General features: G+C 35.5%; 1 protein-coding gene across 2 annotated transcripts in view; it reads left to right on the forward strand.

The window, feature by feature from the left end:
* Positions 1 to 23,712, forward strand: part of CALCR (calcitonin receptor) — a 152,782-nt gene that overhangs the window by 107,363 nt on the left and 21,707 nt on the right. The window contains exons 8-10 of one of the 2 annotated variants that reach the window (XM_032753485.2): positions 833 to 924; positions 7,721 to 7,768; positions 8,887 to 9,013. In XM_032753485.2, the coding sequence (XP_032609376.1) occupies positions 833 to 924; positions 7,721 to 7,768; positions 8,887 to 9,013 (267 nt within the window). The remainder of the gene's footprint in view (positions 1 to 832; positions 925 to 7,720; positions 7,769 to 8,886; positions 9,014 to 23,712) is intronic. The other variant, XM_032753486.1, reaches the window with a different exon arrangement.

Below are 23,712 nucleotides of genomic sequence, written 5' to 3' on the forward strand. Positions count from 1 at the left end.
TAGTACAAAACGCAAAAGCTAGTGTCAAAATAGAATGAGAGAGAAAGAGAGAGAGAGAGAAAGACCAGAAACATAGAAACAAATAAAGAGAAACAGAGGGACAGAGAAGACAGAGAGAGAGATGGGTGACTGGATCAATCTCTGTTTTCTCTGTGATAAAATTATAAGGAAAGGAAAGATTGTGATGACTGGGAAAAAAGATGCTATGACATTGTGCATTTTATGAGAAGGACATTCTTCCGAGTCAACATAACATTATGGGAGAATAAATACAATTAACCATGATTGTGAAAAAAAAGAGTTATCAAATGGCTGCTAAGGGGAAAGGTTTCAGCTTCAACCAATTAAATACTAATGATATCATTTTAAACAAAGGCACAGAAACCCGCCACCATGCTCTCCGCACCCTCTGTATATGCTGAGAGTCAGGACAGCTTGGAAAGTCGATTACTATTTTGCCAGTTTTGTGGTATAGAATTACATATCCACTGTCTAAAAGATTCCAGAAGTTAAAAACTACCAGGACTGCTTACTGGGTTTAGGGATGATAATTTTTAATGCATTTAAAGCTAATTCTGAAATATATTTTTGGATGAGGAACTTCATCTCAAGGAACTTTATTCTTTGAAAATGACAATTTATTTTCATAAAATGACATGAGTAAAGCTAAAAATTAATTTCATTATCTGAAATATTGGTTATAATTGTAGTAGGTTTTTAAAAGGAGGAAAACATTTGTTGATTTACATATATTTAGAAATAGAAATGATTTTCTCTCTGATTAATCATTCATTCATTTTTTGTTTGTTTTTTTTACTTTTTATTCTTCCAGAATGCATATGTTCTGTACTATTTGGCTATCGTGGGTCATTCTTTGTCAATTTTCACCTTAGTGATTTCCCTGGGGATTTTCGTGTTTTTCAAGTAAGTACACTCACAGCATCTGCTCTTTATTTCCTCCTTTAAATTACTGAAATGAATGGTGAATTCTGCAAGAGTGGAGGTGGGGTCTTCAGCAAATTACAAGTGACATGCAACATGAGGAGTCATGAAGTAGCAAGAAAAATGAAATGAATTTAAATATGCTTTTAATCCTATCTTTGGGGAGAACAGGATAAATTTATGTCATTTTCAAAAGTACTATATCTTGAGACTTCCCAAAATAAGACAGTCCTGTGAATCCATAAGTACACTGTTCTAATATGGTAAAGGTTCCATTTACCATGTTACATTAAGGGTAGAGGAGAGGATTCTCCACCTTCTTTTACTCCCACTGTAATTTTTGGAGACCATAGCCACAAATCCATGTATACCCTGCCTAATTATTTCTTGCTAGCATATGTAAGACTAAGGAATAAACAAGCACATCAGAGCATGTTTCTACAAAACCTAATTTGAATAATGCTTGTCTTCAGGTTTTATGGTGCACAATTATGGTAGAAAAAAATATGAGAAAACACACAAGGAAAACTTGAATACTTTATCTTGTCATCTTACATGAATATAAAATAGGATCTTTACAGGAATGGTACATTTAAGTTAGAAACTGTTATATATGCTTTCATCACAACAAATCTTAGTGAAAATAAAGCACTCACAACATTGTCCTAAGCTGGCTTTCTCAAGTATATTCACAAATGTAGATTCAGAGTAAGCCATATGTGTATTTTTTTTTAGACACACCACGGTTCAGTAAAAATGCTAGAAACTGAAGTAAATTAGGTAAAAATGAAATAATACATGTAAGGTGCCTGGATTCATGTCTGACACATAATAAGTGAAATATGTGTTTGATATCGTTTTGTTATTGGTAATAATAATAGTCATGGTGGTATCATAGAAATGATAAAGAAAAGCCCTTTTGTAGACTAAGATGACCAACAATCATCCACATTTAAAAAATGTGGTATGTGATTAAATGTACAGTGATTCACATATAGAATGAGGGGGGAGAAGAATATATATGTATTTATCACTACTGAACTATATACTTAAAATGGTAAAGATGGTAAATTATACATCTATACTTTACCTCAAAAAATAAATTTAAAACATAGAATAATAGAATCTTAATTTGATTTTTGTGAAAATATTGTCAGGATAGTACTAAGGAAAATTAAACCAAGGGGAGAATAATCACCTGTAAATACATCCTTAGTACAAGTACTATTTTTTTCCTTCATCATTTTTCAATCTTTTTCTATATCTTAGTCAAGATTCTTATATTGACAAAGCAATAGAGGTGAATAGCAATTTTTAACTGGATAGCAAATGATAACATAAGCAAACAGACAATGAGCTCCTTCCATAAATGGTTTAACAGGAGAAAGACTGATAAACAAAGCAAAAAGACGTGAAGTATTAATTACTCAAATTAGAATAGAAGAGTATTTTCAATGATAATGATCAGAATACAGTAATCACATAACATGATTAATCTTGGAATGTCTTCATTTTCAATTGCACTTATTATGGCAAATAAAAACACAGTCATGGTTCTTAAACAACTTTTATTTTAAAATATGCCACTAAAGCATATTTTTTAAGTTTTTTTAATATAATCATAAAAAAATTGAAAGAAAAATTCCTCAAATTTGTAATCATGCAACTAATTGTAGTCAGGACTTTAAAGATAATAATGTCAAAGGCATAGACTTAATTATTTATTTCTCCAGTCACTTAAATAAGTGAGGAGATGTGAGAGCCAAATCAGCAAAGAAATTAAGAATTTTTTTTTCAACGATCATTTCTATATTAAGCTACTGAAGACGGGTGTGTTAAAGTGCAGCACGAGGGCAAAGTAGAATATTTCTCAACTCCGGTTAGTCCCAAAGCAAAATGATTCTGATCAAACCCTTGAGAGAGTGTGGGGGCAGATGGTCTAGAAAGTACCCAACTTTGCCCTACTGTCTCTCAGTTCTAAGAACCAACTAAACAGCAACTTAAATCTGGGGAAGAAAAACAAGTCTTATTGATTTATCATCTGTGCCTAATAATGAGAAGAAATGAACTGAAATAGCTAGTTCTTCAGAGCAGACACAATAAGAGACAAATGAGATATGAAAAGCACATATGCTGAGATGCCAAATAGTCAAACCAAAAAAAAGCTGTATAAAATTTTTATACTTGTTTTCAGTCATATCTTAAACCTTACCCAAACTAAAAATATAAAGGGCATCTGTTTTCTTAAACTTTAAGCATGATCCTGACCCTTTAATGTTTTTTATATTTGAATTTCAGAAACATTAAAAGTGATTGTGGAAGTAGAAAATAATACTGATCTATCATTGGAATTTATTTGTGAATTAGCAAAGTTTTTCCAGAATTTTTTTTCAAATACTCTACATCACCTTTAAGATATTTACTGCACATTACAATAGGTTTCATAATTTATGCTCTTAAATGGGATCATCTGTGTGCAACCTGAGCAAAAAATATCATCACTCCCTTGCTTAATTCTATATTCCCAGGGTTGAGTAATTTTGCAAACTCCAAACAATTTTATAGAATTTTCAGGAAACTAGAGTGAAAAGTTACCCAGCTCCACTTCTGAGAGCTGATGCCCCATTCACAATCATTCCATTGAAATCTCACTGTAAAGCCCTCAGAACTCCTCAAATGTGCCTCATAAAAAGGAGGAACCCTGCAACTGTCCTCCTCAAATGAGCAGGCCTAGGAGGCCTGCAGAGAAATTTAAAGTCACTGATCATACAAGAGGCTTTGGAACTGCCAATACTTCACTAAAAACTTGGGATATTACTCAGAATTAGTTTATTAAAGCATGCCTTTAATCTTAATGTAATTTTATTCTGAGCATGCAAGGGAAGGTAAAAGGTGGAATTATGTAAACTTAGAGCAAATAGAAATCATGATCCTTGTGCTGTTGGAAAATTTATGTACAAATGTATATAAAGTCTTCATGTTAATAGAAGAAAATTTATCTTCTATGACTTCTTCCTAGAGAAAGAGAAAATGTAGAAAAAACAAGATTTCTCAGGTTTAATTCATGGAAAAGTTAGCGTTAACAATCTTAACTGTTCAAAAGTTTAAATAATAGTCAAGATGATATGCAGGTCATTTCTGGTACACCAGTTAAAGAGAGAAGACAGCATTATTAGGATGGTATTTAGTTTAAAACCTTCGCAGAAAAAATTGGAATGATATTATGGAAAGGGATTAAATATAAACATCAAATTAGTTCAGCAAGATCTCTTACTGCTAGATTCCAATAGTAAGTGTCAACAAGAAAGCTAAAATGAAGATACCCTTAGGGAAGACTGGTTTGGGAAAGACACATAAATGGACATTTATTTGAGTTTGGTTCTTGACCATTTTCAGCAATTTTCTAATAAATTTACTTATCCATAAATTTCAATTACAATTTATCAATTTACTTTTCTGTGGAATAATCCTAATTATGTAAGCATCTCATTGTATCACTTCATGAAAAGCATAACAGACCATTCATTAGCATTTATTTTGACTGATTGTTATCCATGTCTTTCTGATTGGTATTTTAAATATTATTCTTGCCTGAAAGTTGATAGAAATATAGGTTGGAAAACAGACGTTCTCTTCATTTTATTGTCGACATTACGTTACATTGGCCACATTGACAAAAAGCATGTATAGGTAATCATGGAGGTCAACAAAAGTGGCTTTCCAGTGGGACATACTGAGGGAAGACTGATTGCTCTACTACTTGCTCTTCTCTTTGTTCTATGTCACCTCTACGTATTGGGTGGGTATATGAATCTGTACCTTATGTAGTATCCACCATTATACATCTCTAGCTGCCTTCCTGTTGCTCCAAGCAAACCATGAAATCAATGGTATCAAAGATGACCTCCTTTCTTCCAACTCACCACTGGCAGGACAGACACCAAAGATAACGATTGATCATACCATGGCATATTCTTCACCCATAGAATAGTAGTAATAGGAAAATCAAGAATTTTGATTGAAAGATAATTTATTAACGATAAGGATTTTGTGCTAAATCAAAAGGCATAAAGTCTTTTGTCAAATAGGGAAGATATGTAATATATTGTATTTGAATTTTCCCAGGAGTTTTAATGCAATCCATTTCACTTCATTTTCTCTCTTCTTTTCAGTTCTCATGTTTTTCATGAATAACATATGATCCCTAGGTAAATGAAAACTAAAAGTTACACTAGAAGATATGACTTGGGCTTGTACCAATTACAGAAATGATTCCTAATTCATATTTTCCCATGCGCCAGTAACTTCATAACAACTTTTACTTGTTTTCTTTTTGCTACTTTCTTTGTTTGCTTTGAATGTGACTATAATTACACTGTCTTATATAGGAGATATATAAGAGAAAATACTGCTGTTCCTCACCCTGTGATAGCAAACTGATTTACACAATCGGCAAAACTCAAGACCAATATCAAATGCCATCTCATACAACTACAAGCTCCCAAAAAGTACACACTCACTCACACGTAGGTTACTAGTAACTTGAAACAAATGTGAAAGATTTACACCAGATGAACTATAACCATGAAAATGGCTTTTTGCTTTAGCCTTAAAATGTGACATCTTGAGATTCATACTCAAGTAAATCATTATCTCTTCCTCACATTTGAATGACACCTTGATTGGTAGATTATGTTGTAGAAGTAAATTATGTTGTCTCAGCCTCCTACTACTGGAGAATTTATGGTACTTATGGTTTCCCATCACTCAAATAATAAGCAACGTTCTGTCCATCTAAATGTCTGGGTTTTTTTTTTAATCAAGGGAATAGAATATAGCTAGTGTCAAGTTGGTGCTGTTTCTACCTAAGATATCTCAGGTCTGACAAAAAAATGTTGTCAGCTTCTCTCATGTTCATTTAAGCGACGTATTTGTACTGAGGATTTTTAATGTTAAGTTCAATTAATTCTCTCTAGCATCCCACACCTCTCCTTCAGAATAATAAATGGCATAGTATATAAGGGCCCTTAAAGCAAGAGCACCTGTTTGTCCTCTGTTATATTCCTGATATCTACCAGGTCTGGATCATAATGAGTGCACAATCATGTATTTTGGATTATTGAATGAATTTTGAAAAATTTGCAATATCTTTGACTCATTTCAAAAAGATGACTGTAAATGTCGTCAAGTTAGTATAATAAAAATTTTAAAACTCAATGAGCAAAAATTATATTACAATTTTCAAAAACCAGAAACTCATATATTAGTCATACTTCTCCTTTGGAGGCTAGCAGTTTATCCACTTTTTAACTATCATTTTCTCCGTGTTTCCAATGAAAAAAATATATATTTTTAAATAGAAAGATACAGTACTCTTTATATGTACTGTATCTATCTATATATATATATACTATTTGTATGTATATATGCTGTATGATATATTCATTTTTAACTAGTGTTGAACAACAGGATAATGCTCCATATTAGCTAGTTAATATGAAACTGAAGAATTTGGCAAATGTTCATTATGATATGAAGTATAAAGTAGGAAATCATCTAGCATTTAGTGTAATTCTTTGGTGTACTGGAAAATTGCTTAGTGGTCACAGCTCAAAACAGAACATTTTTCTTAAATACATTTTTAAATTAAAAAAATGGGTATTAAGCCCAATGATGTGTCAGACAGTGTTCTAGATGTATAAAATAAATTCCTTTAGCACTTTCATTTTAGTGGGAGGAAAGGAGAGAATAACAGGCAATAAATAAATATGTACTGTGTCAGGAGGTGATAGGTGTTAAGAACAATGAGAACTCATGGACACAGGAAGGGGAACATCACACTCGGGGCGGGGACTGTTGTGGGGTGGGGGAAGGGGGGGAGGGACAGCATTAGGAGATATACCTAATGCTAAATGACGAGTTAATGGGTGCAGCAAAACAACATGGCACATGGATACATATGTAACAAACCTGCACATTGTGCACATGTACCCTAAAACCTAAAGTATAATAATAAAAAATAAATAAAAAAAAGAAGAAAAGTAAAGCAGGCACACAAGAGAGTAAACTGGAGGTGGAGGAAGTATATTTTATTCAGGGTGGCTTGGGTTTACACAGGAGAATGAAGTTAATGAAGTCATTTAGACTAATGTGCAACAGCAGATTATTGAACTCTCCCCAGTCAAAAGAAAACCAGGAGTAAGAATATCATCGCTGTATGATACGTTCATTCATACTCCTTAGTTCTAGATAATGTCAATTATCATTGGTCTAAGCCAGGCTGAATTAAACAATGAATCCCATAATTAACCGCCAGTGAGAATTATAAATTGCTCTTGTGACTATGAAAGATGGCAGGTCACAGATTCAAGTGTCCTGATTGCAGCAGTCACCAGATGGAAGTTTATGCAGTATAAATGAGCGTGAGGTTTCACATAATTAATTTTTTTGTTTAAATTTAAATTTGCAACCTACCTTTAGTGCTATTATAAAACCAGTTGGGTTTGATTTATTTAACAGACTTCTGTACTGCTGAACAGAGTAGTCCATAGAAGCGTGTGTGTAAGAGAAAGCTCTTCTCTAAATCCTGTATTTATCAGAGCCTGCCTCATGGATGTAAATTCTACATCCTATACCTGTTTAACAAGTTAAATTTTTGAAAGTATTATTTATTAATGAGTTACAGATTATGCTTCCCAAAAAGTTGAAAACTGTAGCTATGATAGTTAAAATATGCTGTAACAGCTGCCTTTATTACTTAAATTGCTTTTTACTACAGAAAATTGACAACTATTTTTCCTTTCAATTGGAAATATAGGAAGGCATTGTAAGTAAACCCAGTCTATTTTTGTATGTCATCTTTCCCCAGAATTTCCTTTTCAAAATTCTTCATTTCTAACTTTATTCCATGAAGATATTTTTAGGAATAGTTAGTGTTATGAGTCATTGGCATGTTTTACGCCTTCACATGGTGAATGACATTATGCTAATATTTTTTGCCTTATCAAATATGATAAATATAAGATTTTCATTTGTCTAGAATAATCACTGCAAGTTTGTTATAGCCATGATGTAGGCTCTCTCCATTGCATCAAAAAATCAAACAGGATATTCAAATTAATGTTTATTTATGTGAACATTCACACCAACACATATGTACAAGTTTATGAACTGGAGGAGAAAAGAATAAAAGCCCCAACAAATTGCTTAATACCCAAAAGGTGGGGAATGACTCTGCCAAGAAGCAGCAGCACTTGGATAGCTCTCATTGGATCCAAATCACAATATGCCTCATAATGAGATTTCATTTGAGCCTATTAAGAATTCTCTGCCTGTGTCTGAGCTCCACCATCAGGAGGGTTGGAAAAGAGGAACTACAGTGATGATTCTAGTTGGAATATAAGATCTAAGAAGATGGTAACAGAAATGATGGAAGAGGAGGATGCTAGGAGACGTGAAGTGTGTGTATGCAATGGCTCAAGGACATAGATTCAGTACCTTGTCACAGGCAGCCTTGGTTCTGACTTCATGCTCTGTGATCTCACTGGCCACATATTTTCTCTCTGGTTGCAACAATGAACATTAGGCTTTTCATTTGAAGCACACTGCAAACCCCAATAGTTGCTAATCCAAGAGTCCTTCTGTTAACTAATTTTACAACATTTGTTATAATTAAAAGAGATTTTAATTTCACCCACTCTTTCAGTTATTGTATGAAGTCATCCTGAGGACTGAAAACTATGAGCTGCTATGATTGGAAACATGTTTTTTAAAATCAGGCAGAAAAGTAGGAATAAATCTGAAAGAAGAGACCACCCTTACTTTTTTCTATATGTTCTTTCATCTTTTTTTAAAGAAAATATGAAAAATATTACCAAAATGTTTTTTTCCAGGTACTCCAACATTTTGGCACTGGTTAATGCTTTATGTTACTTTTTCTTCCAGGAGCCTTGGCTGCCAAAGGGTAACCCTGCACAAGAACATGTTTCTTACTTACATTCTGAATTCTATGATTATCATCATCCACCTGGTTGAAGTAGTACCCAATGGAGAGCTCGTGCGAAGGGACCCGGTAAGTACTGCATAGTTTTGTTTATACTTTTATTTTAAAGGATATAGTACCTGTAAATAGTAAACACGGTGTTCATGTTGGACTTAAGCAGCTGTTCACATGTGTGATCATATTTACTTCTACAGTCGAGTTTTGCATTTTGTGAAGCATATAATTTCTATGTAGTTTCTGGAAGAAATTACAGCAGATAAGAACCATACAATAAACCATAAATTTATTTATTTATTTATTTATTAGACAGAGTCTCACTCTGTTGCCCTGGAGTGCAGTGGTGGGATCTCGGCTCACTGCAACCTCTGCCTCCCAGGTTCAAGCAATTCTCCTGTCTCAGCCTCCTGAGTAGCTGGGATTACAGGCATGTGACACCATACCCGGCTAATTTTTTTGTATTTGTAGTAGAAACGGGGTTTCACCATATTGGCCAGGCTGGTCTTGAACTCCCTCATGATCTGCCTGCCTTGGCCTCCCAACGTGCTGGGATTACAGGTGTGAGCCACTGCACCTGGCCCAAACCATGCATTTCTAAGACTAACCAATAATTTATTAACTTCCATGACAAATGTATTGAGCACGTCTTGTGACCATAGATGATACTAGGTACACTAAGGCAGTGCTTCCTAGTGATCCTAGTGTGCCACAAATGGTTACAGGTGTGCCTAGATATTGATCCCCTCTTCATTCTGATGCCAAGCTGGGCTTGGCCCAGTCATCTCCACTATGAGTAGCTATTCCCTAATGCTAATGAACCATATAAATATGGTCATGTTTTGTGTCATTATGCTTTGAAAAAGGTTTATAATGACACAGGAAATGCAAAAGTTAGGGCAACAGGACATACATCTCTGAAATTCCTGCCCACATGCACAATTGCAACAAGCAAATATGGTGACTGTCCTCCTTCTATTTGAGTACTATAGAGAACAGGAGAGCTGAAATCATTTAGCTCCATTACTGAGAACCATTCTGGATTTCTTCTACCAGAATTGTCCTGAGAGTTGTTCAGAATAACCCATATTTGTCATCAGTCTTCTCTCTTTATACCCAAGATAGTGTTTTTCACAGTGATTTCCAATCCTGGCTGCACTTCAGAATCAACGGGGGAGATTTCATAAATATGAAATAGCTACTGTCCACATGACACTAGAGAGTCAATAGGTATGAGGTGGAGCCGAGGAATATGCCCTGGATATTTCTTCTGTGCTGCCAAGTTTGGAAATCATCAGCCAACTACTGGATAAAGCAAATAAACTGGCAGGGGAGGACAGAGGAGGAACACCTTGAGGCTCTGCTTTTTCATTGATATCAGTCCCTGGTATTACAAACTAACAAAAACCAGAACTAAAAGGGATTTTGGAGGTTATTTATCCCTGACTCCTCATTTTACAGATCAGAAACTTGAGGATAAAAAGGCAAAGCGATTTGCCTCAAATCATATAACTGATTGGAGCGGGGAGCAGGCACTCAAATTCAGATCTCCTTACTCTCAGTTTTTGTTCTTTCCTTTGCATTGTCACATGTGTCTCTGTAAATCAGTGAGGGCTTAGTAACACCAAACTGGTTGATTAGGTTTCCAAATCTACCAGATTAATTTTTAAAAAATCAAATCACTTTGGTGCTATGATACCAAGTAACCATTTACTTTCCAGAAATTTTTATTTATCAATCCAGTGTTTAAATAATTTATAATTGCAGCCTCTATTATTTAATAGTTATTTTGCCCTCAGTAAATATTTTCATCCCCAAAAATCCCCAAGTACTTCTCTGCTTTCTCCTTTGCAAACCTGCTTTCCTTAATTTTAACAACAAATCTTTTCCTTATTTGCTAATGGACTGCACTTTAATTGAATGATTCAAAATAGTTTAATGATATAACTTTATTAGATTGAGTATGAAATTACCAATATTTGATAATTTTTGTTCTACAAAATTGATGAATCCATATGTTTCATCCTAATGCAAATGTGGAGACATATGCTGGAATCTAGTAACAGTGGGGACTATTACCACCCCAGGCCTGAATGGACAAGTGGAGGGAAAGGTGTATGAACCCGAAGACAGAGAGGTGGTGTGGTAGAGGCCCTACGGAAACTGAGGACTTCTGTCTTAGGACACAGCCAGCCTGTGGCAACTCCACAAAAGGAAGTGGAGAAATAAATATCCCTTGTTCACTCACTCTCATCTTCCAGTCTCTACTGATGGTCCTCATAGCCGAGCTCAACCAGAAACCAGGCTGCAAGGCAGCCCTGCTGGAGATGTACAGATTTATTTCTGTGGGCCCAGGGTAGAGGGAGCAGGATGGAAAGTGCGTCTGGAAGCACAGATAAAAGCTATCTAGCGCACAGTGAAGGGCCAAGGGATATTTTCATTTTTGTTTCTCTGCTTAACTGTGTTATGCAAACATCTGTAGATAGCCTCATCTTTCAAAACTGGCATTTGACAATTCTGCCAACCCAATAACTAAAATGCGTGAAATCTGCCCAGAGCATGCATCCTGTGTGACAGTGGCATGGCATGGGAAAGCAGCTTAATTTGGCTTCTAATGGCTCCACAGTGTTAATAATTTTTGCAGTATGAATATATGCAGAGAGACATTATAATCTATCTTTTAAAACCATGGCATCTGTTATCAGAGACAAAGTCCGGTCTTACCTGCAGAATAATGTGACCAAATGTGTTTATCTTGATGAATTTTCCTTTTTAATGTCAATTGACTTAAAGAAAATGTATCTCTAATTTAATCTTTGCAATATCCCAGCAACGGATGGAATTATCCCCATTTTTAAAGCTGGGGAAACTGAGGCTCAGTGAGAGTAAGTGTCCTCCGTAGCATGAGTACTTAGAGATGGGATTCAAATCCAGACCTATCTCACACAGGAGCCAACCTCTCTCTTCTTTACCACTTGGTGCTCTTGATTGTCTTTATTTATTGCCCTAGAAAGATGTGTTCTTAAAGAAATGGGCTCAGCCATTCCAAAGTGATGGCTGCCCATAACCACACGTGCCCGCTACCGTTAATTAGGGAAACTGACCCCCACTGAGATGAAAATAGAAGTAGAAGCAATTAACTAAGAATCTCTGCAGAAAACAGTCACATTTTGGCTCTCCATTTCCCATTAAGAGTAGAAACCGTAGGAAAGTTACTCTCTGTAGGGAGCAGGCCAAGAAATGAGGCTTCAGTTTTTGAATAATCAACTACATTCATCTGGGAGCATGCTCAGTCACATTACGAAGTACCATAAATTCTTGAATAGACTCTTTCTCCTCTTTTTTTGGGAGTCTCACACCCATATCTCCCTGTCTCCCACCTATAAATGTAAAAGGGACTTCTTATCCACTGTGAGATCTTGTTCAACCTATCATCCTGAAATAGTCAAAATTCAGGTTTTTTTCTGAGTTTGCTACTAAATTATAGAAACCAGGTAGCTTTATGCGTCAAATGAGAATAACAAAAACTGCTTTACGCACTTCCCAGCGGTTGTCCTGGAGCCCAAAGGAGCATAAAGCTTTTCAAAACCCCCAAGGGCCTAATATTGCAAGTGATTGCTCACAAGGTTGCTGTCAACTCTCACCTTATGACTAACTCCCTAGGTCTCTGTACTTGACTTTTCCAACAAATCTGTCACTCTATTAATTGCTCTTGGCAGTCTCATTCATTGTCATTGCTAGATGTCTCTACTTTCATAGGCTTTTTAGGGGTAGACATGTCCAGGGACTCTGCCAGCCACAGCACATAGGCTGTGCTAACCCAACCACCACTAAGTCAAACCACGTATGCCCTGCAGCTCCTGTATTGCCTAGTAACCTTTAATAAACTCCATTAGCAGGTGTCTAGGGACCTGGCTCTGCCACTAGGCACCTGATTTCCTAGGAGAATATGAGTGTGAGATTTAGGGAGCCAGAGAAATTAACAGGAAACTTTCTTCTGGGTATGGAGGAGTGAGATTGATTCACCCAAACAAAATAGGCATTCTTAAAGTAAGTTTGAAAGAAAGGAAAGAAGCTTATCTTTATGGCATGACCAGCACCTGGTTCTTCCAATGTATTTTTAACTGAACAGACTTGCTGGTTTTAGCTATGCGAGAGCAAACTTCCTAAGGAAAAACGATAAAACATTTTAAAGATAGAATTTTATCCAATCAATCAAGTACTTATTGACCACCAAAACTTTTAGCCCTCAGGCTGAAATTCATTTATACTATTTTGGAAACATATCTGTGACATTCTCTTCACGATCCCTCGCAATGAGCCAAGTCTCACATGGAAATAGCTTTGTGAGTCTTGCAACCACACATATAGGGGTTGGTCACATTTTTACCTATTTCAAACTGTATTTTTTCCACAGAAAACAAAGAGGCAAAAAAATGGGATGTTTTTCTCTATATGCCTAAAAGAGCCCATTTCCCTCTGAAGTTAGAAAAAATGAAAACAAGCCACCAATAACAAGCCACTTACAATGATCAATGGGGCAATATCATATGTGAGAACACACTGTGCCTCTTGCATATTTTCAAATGTCTGTTTCTTCCATAAGAGAAAATTTGGAAACGCATGTCCCTCCTCAAATACATATAAACAGCATAGACTAAAACAAAATAACTACAATGACAAAACTTAATTCATGTCTGTAAATTGTGAAGCATACACTTCACTCAGAGGAAATAATCTAGGCTATTCGTTTTTAAGCACTTTCTCTATTTTAACACAGTCGTCGTTTTCCAATGAGAGTTTTGTTAGATCTCTTATCTAATCCTCCATATACAAGCAACATAGGGTTGCTCTCTCTAGGCATGAGAAAATCAGTTTAAGAAAGGGAAGGAAATAATTCTCAAGAAGACATGTTTTATACATTATTCATCCTTGAAACTGCTTATGTGCCACCACCGACAGGAACACACATGGTGAAATTTGTATTATATTTCACCTTGAAAATGCATATTCTGTCATAAATGCATTCATAGAAGTCCAATTTCTTGAGCATCTTTTCTCATCCAAAAGATTATTAAGGTAGATTACAGTTGAAACTGTAAATTCAGGTATCATGAAAGCAGTTTTCCCCATTGTAATAAATTTCATTATGAAGGGGATAAACAAGAACTAGAAAAGATTTTACTGCTATTTTCAAGACCCATCTTTTCTAGGAATAGAATTCTTCACTTCTAAAGATACAGGCAAAATAGTATCCAAAGGCTGAGAATCATGTCATCAACATTACTAAGTCACATGCAGAATCATGTATTTAAAATTACTTGAAATAAATTATGTTAAATACTGAATTTTTCTTGAAAAACTGACACTCCAGAATACGTTAGATTAAGGTCCTCCCTAGCCAAGAAAAGTAGAGACAAGGGGGAAAAAAAAAAAAAGAAGAAGAAGAGACAAAGAAAAGCAGCCAAAAAAAATTTGGGGAAAGAGAAGTTATTGGACATTGTCAATCTACAAATATTTATTGAAATTGCAACTAACATGAGAACGACAACCACAGTTATAAATAAAGAAAAGCGTATCTATCAGCATGTCATCTGTCAGTAATTCGGGCATATGTTTTCTTCAAAAAAAAAAAACACAATACATAATTTTTAAAGACAGTTTGTTCTTAAGCAAACTAAAGACAGACAGATGGGTGGGTTTTGTGTGTGTGTTGTTGTTGTTGTTGTTGTTTGTTTGTTTTCATTTTGGACCAATTCAGGGTCACTGAATCAGCAATGATTTTCCTCACCAATGCCCATGGGAATATATTAAAAAGTTATTTTTTGAAGAGGAAGGCTGCCTTATCCCAAATGTTGTCACGCTATTTCTATGTCTTTTTTTGTTGTTGTTGTTGTTATTTTGTTGAGGGTAAGGAAAACACACACACACACACACACACACACACACACACACACAATGCCCTGTCCTTACTGTCAGTGGAGAATCCCTGTGGATTTGTGGTCACTTTCCCATTAAAGTAGTTTCTTCCCTGGGTAGTTTTTGGAAAGTTATATTATCTCCTGAACGGCCAAGGGTGAGAATCTTATTCCTTCCACGTTCTTTTTTTTAAAAAAGTTAAACTCAAAATAACTCATGGCATAAAGAAGGGCTGAATACATCCTCAGTTTATTGAGTGATGTGAAAATTGCCCATTGTTATTTGTGTCATTTGAGCTTCACATTTCCATAATATCTGAAATGTTATTTTATTTTTTTTGTTCTATCTTCTCATTCGATGATCTTCATGTAGAAAGTCAGGAGGCAGAATTAAACGCATTGTTCTTGCTGCATCTAAAGGAAGCTAGCAAGATACTTGTCATTTCTTAGAAATAAATTTCTCTCTAATTTTTGTATCTGGGTCTGAAAGGCACAATGCAGAGAGATTAGTTTTTACTGGAAACCTGAGCACTTTGCACCTCAGAAACTGAAACAATCGAGTCCTATTTTCTATAGCCTCTTATATAAGTAAAGTCAAACGAGTTCCAAGTTCGGAAAGCAACATGAATGTCTTCTAACCTTTATTTTTTCAGAACGATTGAGCCACCAGGCTATGTCAGAGCTTCTTCTTAGGTAGGCACAGGAAGATTAGCTTAGAATGGATGCTCAGAGCCAAGACACTAGAGAAGACAAAACCCAGGGTGGAATCTGGACTCCTGCCCAGCCCAAGGGAGGCTGGTGCAAGGGAGAGTATATAAATGTGAGAGAGGTAACCGAGATAGCAGAGTTTTTGAGATGAGAGGTCAATGGTAAATAAAACCAGATTGAAATGATCTATTTCAGTAACTTATGGAAAAAACTAGATTGGGAACGAAAGCATATGATGCATTTGAAGGACAATGCTGAGAGAGTAATGCCAAGATGTGGTAATGGAATGAAGTATCCTATCCTGGTCATTTATGCTACTTCACTTTACTTACATGTCAAAACCAATAAATGATCTTTTAACCAAGGTCACATGGTGCAGAAAAGTATAGAGGATTTCTTTATCCCTTTTTAAAGTTATTATTTATAATTGGATGCTTTCTCATACGGATTTGAAGGAGAATCTCTTCCTAAAGTGGATATAAACATATACCCAATCTCCAGTTTCTTTTATTTGGCCAGTCTTGGTGGTACCTCTACACATGAAATCAGTGACTCACAAATGGTATCTTGTGACATATTTTACATAGCAAGTCTTCATCTCAAAATTTGCAGTTAGCTTCCCCTGCTTTGAGAAGGCTGCCATGAATTTAGTGCAGAATTTGTTATATATTTGTTTTTATTGTCAAAGAGCTTCCAATTGAGATGGTAGAGGTTTTGCACACTCCATTAGGGTATGTTGGATCATTGCTGGAAAGTTGTGAAGTGACACTTGATTTGATATTTGTTGTGCTTAGCTGGATTACTCCAGATTACATCATTGTTCTTGCTGAACTTCAGGATCTAAATCCTCGCTCTTCTACTTAACAGATTAATCTTTAATATTGAGTAAGTTACTTAACCTCACCGTGCCTTGCTTTCCTAATGTGTAAAATGGAGATCATAATAGTACCTTTCTCATAAAGCTGTCTGTGAAAAATAAGCCAATATGCCTAAAGTCCACAAAACATCATCTGGCACACAACTCTCAAAAATCAGCTATCATTATTTGTATTATCGTTGTTAGCTTTATCATTAGGGCTTTATCACCTGTCAATTACTAACTGTGACACCTTGTTCATTTTTGTGTGATACAGCGCAGGAGGTGTGAAACTCAGAGCATTTGTAAAACACTGCTTAAATCTAAAAGGGACTAAGCATAAAAGTAGAATACACATATGTAGAGGCTTGTAAATAACAAATAACCTGAAGGGCTGTGGTCTGAAAATATACAGCTAAATCAATGGTGACTTGAGAATCCCTAATGAAGAGTGATACAAGACTCTCACTATACTGTATAGAGAAAAAAACCCTGAGAGTACTAAGTGGTTAACTTTTATTCCCCTATCACATTTCTTTGTTGTTGTTGTTTTGTTTTTTAATCAGAATTGTGTATAGCCTACCCTTCTGTTTGCCCTGGCATTGTCTTCTTAATACTTCCAAAGTGCTTCCTTTGCCAATTTCAGGATCATCTCCTGCTGTATTTATCTCAGATGAGACTTTTTTCTCCAGTGTTTGTTTTTAATTCTTTTCCTAAACACACCAAATCACAACGACACAGTTCCACAAACTCAAACTCATTTTCTCCGAGGCTTTATCAGGAATCATCTCAAGATTGCTTAACAGACTCACTTTTAATTGAAAATGTTACATCCTAGCCGGGCGCGGTGGCTCACGCTTGTAATCCCAGCACTTTGGGAAGCCGAGGCGGGGAATCGGAACCGGGTTGAGTGACCGATGTTCCCGACTGGGACAAGGCAAGAAAGATCCGTCTCAAAAAAAAAAAAAAGAAAATGTTACATCCTTAAATTCCTCTGGAGAAAGATTGCAGCATTTTCCTACAAAGCTGCTTACTGCTAGACTTTCTGATGAAGTTTCTACTTCATTCAGCTGGCTTTAAAGACTGTGCAGGTTGACAGTTTTCCAGGTTTTCTTTTTGTCCCTTAGTTTATCAATTGAACTGGCATTTTGACAAAAAGGTCTGTAATTCCTCCTTATGAGGTTTTAAAATATATGTGAATCAAAGTCAGGCTGTTTCTCATTGGGTTGTGAGTTTACTGCAACAGGAGTTTACAACAACAGGAGTTGCAGTAAATTCACTGCAACAAGTACTGAGGAGACTCTCTCTGAACCCTAAATTCTTCCAAGATATGGTCTGCATCAGCATCACCTGGGCTTCAGTTAGAGATGTGGAATCTCATGTGGGCTTTTACATGGGCATCTTGCGTGGAGTTGAGGTTTGGGGTACGGGTCCTGTCACTCAGGTAGTGAGCATAGTACCCAATAACTGGTTTTTCAACACATACACTCCTCTCTCCCTCTTGCCTCTAGTAGTCCCCAGTCCCTGTTGTTTCCATGTTTATGTCCTTGTGTGATCAATGTTTAACTCTCACTTGTAAAAGAGAACATGTGATACATGTTTTCCTGTTCTTGCATTAATTAATTTAAGATAATGGCCTCCAGATGCATTTATATTGCTGCAAAGGATATGATCTCATTCTTTCTTATGTCTGCATGGTATTCCATGGTGTATACGTATCTTCTGTATCTATAATAAAGGGAGAAATTTAAAAAACTAAAAAATAAAATTAAAAGATTATTATGTTTAAATAAATAAATAAGAAATGCAGACTCTCAAGCCCCACACCACACCTTCTGAATCAGAATCTCAAATTCTTTCTCATGGACAAAGGCTGACTGGTGAAAAACGAAACTTATGTGATGACCCCATGAAGTGGGACCCTTTCCATCATTTGTTTGTTTGTTTGTTTGTTTGTTTGTTTGTTTTCTCTGTAATTGCTCTTTTTCTGAGGAAATACAGTTTGGGATGGAGGGGTGGAGAGAAGGGACTCTGAGTATATTTGATTCAGACAAAACTTATTTTCTTTTAATTGAAATGATAAGGGGAGCAGAAAAGGACATGCTTTTAAATGAGCCCCATGTAAAGATGGTCATTGCAGAAAAAGTATTCAATTGCATACATAAATAGGACTTCAATGATGAGCATCCTTCTTAGTGTCACATGTAAATTGAATTTGGCTGATAAATAAGCCTTGCATCTCTTCTTTATGAGAAAAACTGCTAATGGATTTTACAAGTAATAAGTTCAAGGGTTTTGAAAAGTTCTGGATGATTTGCATGCCGTGTAAATAATTTAAAAATGTGAACTATTGTTACAAAGTGAAAGCAAGTATACTATCAAAATTTAACTAAAATGTTTACAGGCAACTATATTTTTAAATATTTTATTTGAGGATTATCTCAAGACCAGAAAGGCATTAACATAAACTACAAATCATGAAGGCAGGAAGTGTCTCGAAAAAAAAAAAAGTATTACAACTAAATAGATAAATTCGGGGAAAAAGATTACTCCTGAAATGTAGATGGACTGTTATTGAGCTACATATCCTGCAATATCTGAATCATATAAGACCACTTTTTGAAGAAAATTGTTTTATTTAAAGTTTCCCATATGATTATCCTACTACCATAATTTTCATGTGATGTTACAGAGTATATATTACAGTGGTTCATTATCTAAAATTGATCAAAAATAAGGGTGATAGCTGAGTAGCTCCTGTCTGGCAAAAACCTCTCACAGAGAACAACTACAAACCCTGAACAAAATATAAAAAGAAATTATCTGAAGACCCTGGAGAGAGACCAAGACAGGGAGATGCTAGAAAGAAGATGAGACTTTAAAATGGAGATAGTTGTGAGTAAAGTTCCCTTGATTTTATCCCTTTCCAGGACAGGTAAAACTCTGATAGAAAACTCTCAATTTTACTGACTTTAATAATACAAGACAGAATTTAGGGCAACTACAGCTCCCCAAAAGTGAAGGAAATAAATCTCAAAAAGAAAAGAGTCAGAGAAGAGGGGCCTCAGATTCTGTGTGTCTACTTATGTGTAGTCTTTCACTGACCACATAACCATGTGAATGTGAAGGAGTCCATGAGCACATCATACTTGTTCAATATGTATTTTTTAGTATATGAATGAAAAGATGATCCATCAGCTATACCCTTCATAGAACATTCCAACAAGCTAGAATACCCCATATCAAATTTATTTACTTTAAGAGGTCTGACAGAGAAAACAGAATATCTCAAGGTAGGATTATGGCACCTTTACTAATCTTTAAAGGAGGTTTTTCCATTGTCCCTTGTTTGACATTTGGAAATTGTTTAACACTTGAGTAATGAACCACAGTAAACTTTGTTCCAGACGAAAAGTGTTCATTTTTATGTTGTAAAGTGAAAGGATAGATGGAAAAGGATAGCTTAAAGAATGCTACAAAATGGTGCAAATGGCCATGGAATATTCACATGCCCCTTGGGCAGCCTTTGCTTATACCCAAAGGCACATACACATGCCCAGTCTGAAGACCATAGTGCAAAGGGAAACACCTGTTCAACCAAGACTGCAGGGGATAAATGACAGGGTATAGCAGAACTTAGGGACTGCCATCCTCTAAAGAACCCACACTGGAAACCTAGAAAAACTTGACAAAAATTTAAGATGTCCCCACAGGAATTCACCCAGCATTCTAAGTTTTCTATTGATGTCAGCAGCCTGACCCCTGCAGATATGTACTGATCTTTGCAGACATTTGTAAGAATTGTAATGCTGTTAGGTAAAAAGCTCCCTGGAATTTATTTGTCAGATCATAGATGAGCAGCTCTTGTTTGGATACTTGATAAAATAATATTGAATTAGGAGTTAAAATATTTTCAATCGAACAACACTATAAACACTACCCAAAGCCATATTCATTTTGATTTAATAAGCAACTGCTGCTCACTTTCTATATAAATATTATTGGGTTTAAGTCCTGAGGGTGGAGATGGAAGAGGCAGCAGAGACATAAAGATGATGAATCAGGTGGAAACATATTTAACAGCAATTACACATTCACTCAATATGTAATCTAGATATACATTAAATAAAACTTAATAAAAAAGTTTAACCTGGCCAATTTAACCAACGTAGACCACAAATCTTTATCATTCAGTCTCTCTTAAAATGTCTTTTCCTTCAGGTAAAATATTTAGAAATTGACTTATTGATTCTTCTTCACCTGCTGAAGTCAACATCACTTCACACTCTTCCCTCTGTGCTAAAGCAAACTGATAAGAAAACATTTTTAGAAGCTTCAGGGAAATGTAAATAATTATCTTTAATCATTAGAGATCATGCTGAACATATAGCAAAGTTTATTTCTGTTTTGAAACAAAACTTGGCAGAAATAAAATTGGCAGCTTTGATTCAGTGCAAAGTATTGTGGAGCTGGTACTATTTAGACCATTTCAAAATAATTTTTAAATATTTTATTTATTAATATGTTTGTATAGTGGGGGATGTGGTTTTAGTTGTTTGCTGTAAGTTTCCAAACATATTTATTTGGCCCTCTAATAACTAAAGAAACAGAGAAGATACTCTTCAGGCTCTTCATTTTGCCTCGGTTTTGTCCATGTGAATTTGAAAAGTAAATTAACAGTCAGCCACCTCTTTTACTATAAAGTAGCCTGTATTGTAGCCCGCCAAAAATAGAAAAGTTGGAAGAAGAGTAGAATGTGTTTGACTTTGGCAGAATCTGCTAATCTGTTCCTTGTAAATTTTCACACAAACTGGGTAGATTATTTAATATTAATAACACAAGCCCCACTAGTCTGATCCGTTTTTTCTCCTCTGACTTAACTGAGAAGAGAATTTTTAACTGTCTTAAAGTAGGCTACAAAAATTACCTTCTTTAGAAATCATTGTACATAGTGTCACTTATTTGTTTATGTATCTGTCTCCCCACTGGAAGGTAACTTCTTTGATTGCAAGCATTGAACTTTATTTTTGCAGCCCTAGCCCAGGATTGGACATAAAAATGCAAGCGCAGTTACTGCATCAAACTTAGCCACTGTTTTGAAAAACCAAAAGAGCTTATCTAAAGTATGCATTTTAATCAAATCCTGGCAGAATATAGGAAACATATGGCTGTTATTTTTAATTCTCCTTTGCCAAATTTGTTTTACAGCAAAACAAAACTAAACATCTCACAAAATTTTCCTTAATGTGTTATTATACCTAACCATATGAAATCAACACAGAAGTTGAATCTAATACCCCAGTTTTACCAATGAGAGGGAGAAATTGCAGTAGCTTTTTTTTGTGAAAGCTAAGAGTTTTGTGCACACGAAATGTATCGTGAGAATTAAGTAAACCCTGAAAATGAAATATGCACAGGCTTGGCCCTTGCCAAAGTTTTCAGAGCGCTTACTTTTGGCAACACTTCCCTGGGTCTTCTGTTTGTGAACCTGTGAAGACTGTAAGTTTCTTAGGAGTAGGGACTCCGTTTGACAACTTTGGATCTTCTACCCTACTGCCTGCAATACAGTATAAGCTCAATAAATATTTGATAAACCACATTCCAAATCTGCATTCTCTGTGATCCCCCAGCCCCTCAATTTTCCTACTCTATATTTTCGAAGAGTGATAGGACAAAATGTGTGTGTAATCCCTCCCTGAGGTATCGGCATTTTAGTAAGGAAAACAGCTTTAAGCTAAAGAAATGAAACCATATGGCATGTCAGGCATTCTGAAGATAATGGAAGGCATTCTGAAAGGCAAGATAGTATTCCTTAGCTCCCTATTGTACATGGTAATAGGCCTGTAGTGCAAACGATGCCAAGAATAGTTCATGGTGGATTTTCAATTGCTTAAAAGTAGGACATAGGCCATGATCATTGCTTTTCGTTGTTTCCGCAGATCAACTCTGGTCTCGTTTCTATTTCTCATACTTAAGGTCTTTCTCTACCCCCACCACAACAGAAAAACACCTCAAAACATTGATTACCTATTATAAGGTTGGTCTTTTCTAAAAAAACAAAAATTCCAAAGCAGTTTACATTTGGAGTCACTCTTTGTCCCCCTATCGATGGTTCTTGAACATATTGCCACACAAGATTTCCTACGTTATGTAGATTAGAGGAATTTTCTTAAGTGTCCTTGAAAAATATAATAGGAAATAAATTAACTACTGAACATCTGTCTTCTATAAAATTCTGTGGGTGACTTGATTTATTAGACTAAGGAAAACCTGTGTTCTGTAATTCTGATTCCATTTTTAATAAAATTATTATAAACGCCCTTTGGGGCATTTTGTGGAAAAGATAGATTAAATAGTGTACCCAATTAAAAAACTGAAGGATCCTTTCCTCTTGAAAGTTACATACTGCTCAACAAACTGTATGTTTTATTAAAACATGAACTGGTAGTAAGGGCACTGAATAGTGATACGACTCATTGAAGCCAAAGTGGATAGTATGGCTTTTATTTACATATCATTCACAGTGGCAATTATCTCTTTTTATATTAATGAAGAAAATAAAATAGAGTATAACCCACAAATTTTATCTATTTTTGGCTTCAAGTATTTCTTGTTTTACTTGGGAGTGATGCATTTATATTATTTGAGTGCAGATTTTTGTCTTGCAATTTGGGAGATCATACTACTTTAAAGAAAATTACACTGGTGTGACTTATCTTTAGAAAGCTAGTGGAAAGTTGCTTAGCTTATTGGATCTGATCTGAGTGACTTCCTTAATACCCCATGCTGCTAATTAAGAAACCATCTCAGAATGGAGGTAAGGACTAACCCTAATCAAGAGGCCCCATCATTTTGTTTAATGCCTGGTTTACTCCACCCTTGATGGAAAGGTTATAATTAAGTCAGGGGCTATATGACAATATCTTATGCATGTTGATACTCCCAGAGCTAGCTTAGTTCCTGGCTCATAGCAGGTGTTCCATAAATGTTTGTTCAACGCAACTGAATTACCTTGAATATCTTGGGCACAGGATTCTTAACCAGGGGCCTAAATTAGAAATTCTGAAAAACAGTTTGAAAACAAAAAGAGAGATGAAGTATGCTTCTGTGTATTTCTTAAAAAATTATCAGGTGACACTGATAAACCACCTTAGTTATGAAACACTGATCTAAGTGCTAAACTATTTTTGTGAAAAATTCTAATAGTCAGCTTGATCACCTAGATATTTCTAATTATTTTCATGAGGTGTTTACTTTAAAAATGAATAGACTGGTGATTTTTAAAATTTGTG

Source organism: Hylobates moloch, unplaced genomic scaffold (genome assembly GCF_009828535.3).
Source record: "Hylobates moloch isolate HMO894 unplaced genomic scaffold, HMol_V3 SCAFFOLD_1, whole genome shotgun sequence".
NCBI classification, from domain to species: Eukaryota; Metazoa; Chordata; class Mammalia; order Primates; family Hylobatidae; genus Hylobates; species Hylobates moloch.